Source organism: Hippocampus comes, unplaced genomic scaffold (assembly GCF_001891065.2).
Source record: "Hippocampus comes isolate QL1 unplaced genomic scaffold, H_comes_QL1_v1.1 scaffold302, whole genome shotgun sequence".
Lineage (NCBI taxonomy): Eukaryota > Metazoa > Chordata > Actinopteri > Syngnathiformes > Syngnathidae > Hippocampus > Hippocampus comes.
In genome coordinates, this window is record NW_017806275.1 from 61990 (window position 1) to 66619 (window position 4630).

General features: G+C 50.7%; 1 protein-coding gene across 1 annotated transcript in view; it reads left to right on the forward strand.

Annotated features, from left to right (window-relative positions):
• Window positions 1-90: 90 nt before the first annotated feature.
• Window positions 91-4630, forward strand: part of LOC109507915 (receptor-type tyrosine-protein phosphatase gamma-like) — a 38425-nt gene continuing 33885 nt past the window's right edge. Inside the window, 1 exon segment of the mRNA XM_019857654.1 lies at window positions 91-475. Within this exon segment, the coding sequence (XP_019713213.1) occupies window positions 412-475 (64 nt within the window). The 5' untranslated portion in view covers window positions 91-411.

The window sequence follows — 4630 nt, forward strand, 5'->3', positions numbered from 1 at the left end:
GTGTCGGATTGAGAGTGACGCGGCCGCGGGCGGTGTGCGCGCGGGCTGGGAGGGGGAGTGGGGGGTGGGGGGTGCATACGGGCGCGTCCCACCGCGACTCGCCCGCTCATTGACAGAAAGAGAGAAGAGACCAAGGAGCTTGCTTGCGTCCTCCTCCGAGGAGAGAGAGACAGAAACACAGGAGAAAAAAAAAGTCCCAAAAGAAGAGGAGGAGAAAGAGAGACGAGGCGCATCGCGAGTGGACGCGCAGCAGCAGCAGCTCGGACGGTTCCGAGCGTCACGGATGTGCTGTGAAAGTCGCTCAGCGGTGCTCCGCCTCGCTGCTGCGCCGCCCTCGCAGACCCGTTCGAGATCTTTGGCGACGTGACTCCCGGCCGCCCGGTAGGCCGCCCGGTAGGCCGCCCGGCAGACATGGACGCCAAGGCCGCCCGCACGCTGCGAGCCGCGCTGCACATCTTCCTGACGCTCCAACAAGGTCAGACTCCGCCGCATTTGGCACCGCTTGGAAACAAGTTGACTCAACTCGCAACTGATTTCAAATCGACCCAACGTGATTTCAAAAAGCCACTTCGCTCAAACAGCTGCTGGCATTCAACATCCAACATTTAAATAAAAAAAAAAAATGAAGATCTGCGTCTTTGCACAATACAGGATCAGTATCGGGTCGATCCGAGTAGGTCCAAGTGGTTCTGGTGCACTTCCAAGAATTGATCAGATCTCAAATATGGTTTTGCTCCTTCCCAAACTTGGCTTGGGTCTAAAATGTGGTTGTGGTTCTTTCGTCAAGAAGTTCTGCTCCAAGTGGTTCTGGTTTGCCTCTTAAGTTTCCAGTCCTTCTTTTCCTCCTTGAAGTGGTTTTGTGTGCAGTCTGGGCCCACCACGTTTGTGTTTGATTGAACTTGCTCTTGCGCATTTCTAAAAGTGCAGAAACCCAAATCTACGGACTGGTCGCCGGCCGGTGTCAGGGCAGGTCGAAACGGCATCTACGGGAAGTGCGCGTCCCGAACGGTCCCGTTTTGAATGAGCACGTCGAGGCTGTCGTTGTTTACGATGCAGCGGCGTCGAAGCGAAGAGGAGGCACTTGGCGGGCAGGGGGGTCTCGGCCGCGCTGGGCCGGCTCTCTTTTGAGCAAGATTAGGCGAGAACTTGGCAAAGGGCTCGCGGCCGCCTGAAGAAAGCTTTTGTTGGCGCGCCAGCAGCGACTTTGGCTTCGCCGGTGGATTTGGCAGATGTTTGCCCGGCTCTCTTCTCCCATCTCCGACTCATTCCTTCCTCCCCTTGAGCGGACCGAGATCGTTTATTTCCAATAAAAGTCCCATGATGAAAAAGTCCGAGATGAGCAAAATCGTCGTAAGGATGAACATCTTCTTTCTCCTCGGGCTGGACAACGCATCAAATTGTAATTGGGATCGTGAGTTTGGCCGCCGCGATGAAATGAAGCCGATTGTCGGCGACGTTTACCCCTGAAATGTGGGCTGTGGCTTCAATTCTTGGCCCATTGTTGATCTTGTTGTTTTTAATTCACTCGTCGCGTGTTCTTAAGTTCGATTTCGCACGAATAGTGTTGGAGTCGATCAGGATGAAGTACTTGCAGAGTTTGCCCACTAGATGGAGCTCTGTCTCCATTCAACCTTCTGCGTGTTGCCAACGTTGACGGCAGATGATCGTGTTAAGCGTTGGTCCCCAAACCTCGGCTCACGGGGCGGATACGGCCCGCCTCCATATTTTGCCCGGCCCTCTGAACAATACCAGAGATGCATGATCATTTTTATAATCAGTCTGGCTGCGTGAGCGAGACTTGCACAAAACGTAACATTCTATTCCACCCTTCTGCAGTCTGCGCCTGATCTGAAACCCATCCCTCCCCTAACAGTTTTTGTGCCGGGGCAAGTCTAGACTCGCGTGTTTGGGGACGTGGTGCGCCTTTCTGGGCTTGGAGTTGCCTCGCCCCTGACTCATCTCAAACTTTGGTTACAGAAAATAGTCTGAGCTCGCCTGAAAAATGGCCGCCTTGTCGTTTTTGTGCCCGGGCGGAGGGTTTGGTAACTTTTTGCAAATTTAGCATGTTTTTGTTTCTTGAAATGATCACATTAAAACATATCATGCCATAGAACGTGCTAACTTTTGTTAAAACGTCAACCGTATCTCGCTGCAATGTGATATTTATCACATGATAAAGTAAAATTTATAAGGTTTAATTGTGATACGTCAGGTCATAAGGTGAGAAGTTTCATGTCATGTGAATTTTAGCACATTGTTTACGATGATCTGGCGTGGCAAGATTCCGCTCTTGCGAATGAAAGAAAAGTAAACGTGAGAGCGCAAGGAAGTATCGCATTTCCCCCGCGTTGTCCCCGGAAAGTCATTTGAAGACGAATGTTTGTGAAAAGCAACTTTTGTGCCCTTCCTCCTTTCTTCTCTTCTGCTTCTTTTCCGCCGACTCCTCTTAAACTCTCGTTTTCTTTCCTCCTTTCACGCCGCCTTCGTCTTCTCCTTCCGTCGCGGCGTTGTCCCCCGTTGGTCCCACCTCGCGCATTCATCCATTCCGCCTCCCCCTCCCTCCCGCTCCCCGCCTTCAAGTTTTTAAACCTCGTTTGTCTCCCGTGTGAGCCATGAGAGCTGTTGAGAGCTTTGTGGTTCGCCAAGCGGCATCGGGGGGTGGGGGGTGTAGCCTTCAGAGCGGTGCTTCTCAAACTGCTGGGGAGCCGCAAAATCATTTGCATGACATGTTTACAGCGGTGCCTTGAATAAGAAAAAAAACATCGATTATAATGACACAATCAACCAGAATGTCAAGAAGTCTTTGCCACATTTATTTTTTTCTTTGCTTCACTTCAACAGACATTGTGTTGCTCGTTCCGTTGTGCACGCCTCGGCCACTTGGTGGCAGTAAAATACAGACATATGGTGCTAAAGCACAACAAGGAGACGGTCGTTCTTCACAGAGGATAAAGAACATAGGCCCGTGAGTGTTGGATTACCGGTAGCGACGTGTGTTGCTCAAATATCTGTCGCCTTAACGGTTGTAAAACCGCCACATGACTACGATTTGTTAGCCTGTCTACGGCGTTTCTCGTGATGTGTTTGGGTTAAGCTAGCAAACGCTAAGGACAAAGGTTTGGTCTTTTTTTGTTGTTGTTTTTTTTTTGAATGCACAACAGTGAGTGTCTTTTGTTTTAAGTTGTTTGATAGCAAACTTAAACTGAAATTCACTTCATGGGGTCTTGAATCGAGCTAAGATATGAGGATTTGTAATGGGGGGGGAAAAAAAATCACCTCTAATGGGTTCCTGAACCCACCCCCAAATTGGAAAACACCTGCTGTCTACATTATAGGCCCGATTTGCATGCCAGGCGCAAATGCGGCGTAAATCTGCGTGGAGGAGTGTTAGACCCGGTGTTGGTTATTTTAAATTGACGCAAAAAAAAAAAAAAACCAAAAGGACAGTTTGCGCCCTTGTGGGCGTGAACACAGTCAACGTCATTCGCAACCGCTTCGAGTGGGTCCTCTCATTCCTTTGAAACGTGCCCCGGTCCCATTTCACACGGATGCGCCTCAAAGTGGAAAAGGAACCGGTGATGTGTGCTTGCGCGCAGCCTTGTCGCCATGCTTTGTCGTTGTTCCATCATTCGCAAAGAGGGAACGAGCTGCTTGAAAAAAAAAAAAAATGCAAGTCTATTCTGCTTTATTTTTACTGCAACTTTTTCAGTTGTATGGACTATTTATTCAAGAGCTTTTCCTATCGATATTCATTGGGAAAATTTCGGCCCCTGGACCAAAAGCGTATGTGTTTGGAGGAGCGGGGGTAGGGTAGGGGGGAGGGGGGAGGGTCTTGCGGAGCAAACAAATGCAGCCCCCCTGCAGAGAATCTAGTGAAGAGTCATTGGAATGGTTTTCCACTTTTCTTCCTCTTGTCGCTCGTCCGGACAAGGGGCCCAGGATGCTGCAAAGGCTGAATGTACAAAAAAAAAAAAATCGCTGGAGTACTGCTGGTGGCCAAACAAGGCCAGGCCACAGGAAAGCTTGATTATTGTTGATTGATTGATTGATAGAATCAAGAGTGACGTCAGTTGGCAACTGCGAAACGTTACCTGACTTTTGGAAGCAAACGAGATGACGGCAATCGCAAATCGGACAAACGTTTGGAGTGTTCCGCGGCTGACGTTGATTTTCCACGGAAGCGGGTTGAATTTGGCCGCTCCGCTTTTGCGCGTTATCCCCTCCGAAATGGCGGCAAACGTTGAAAAAGTGCGGCGCTTTTCCAACGGCGACGAGAAAAGGTCGGCCTCCATCGACGAGGCCGCGCAAATGTGTCAAGGTTAAAGAAGGACAAAGCGGCAGATCCATAATTTGCTCCCCGCTGCTCAATTCAATTAGGTCGCGCCTTAAAATAGCCCGGCCGCCCCAAGGCGCCGCCGCTAAACGTCGCCCGCCGTCTTCACGAAGTGCGGCGCTTTTCCAACGGCGACGAGAGAAGGTCGGCCTCCATCGACGAGGCCGCGCAAATGTGTCAAGGTTAAAGAAGGACAAAGCGGCAGATCCATAATTTGCTCCCCGCTGCTCAATTCAATTAGGTCGCGCCTTAAAATAGCCCGGCCGCCCCAAGGCGCCGCCGCTAAACGTCGCCCGC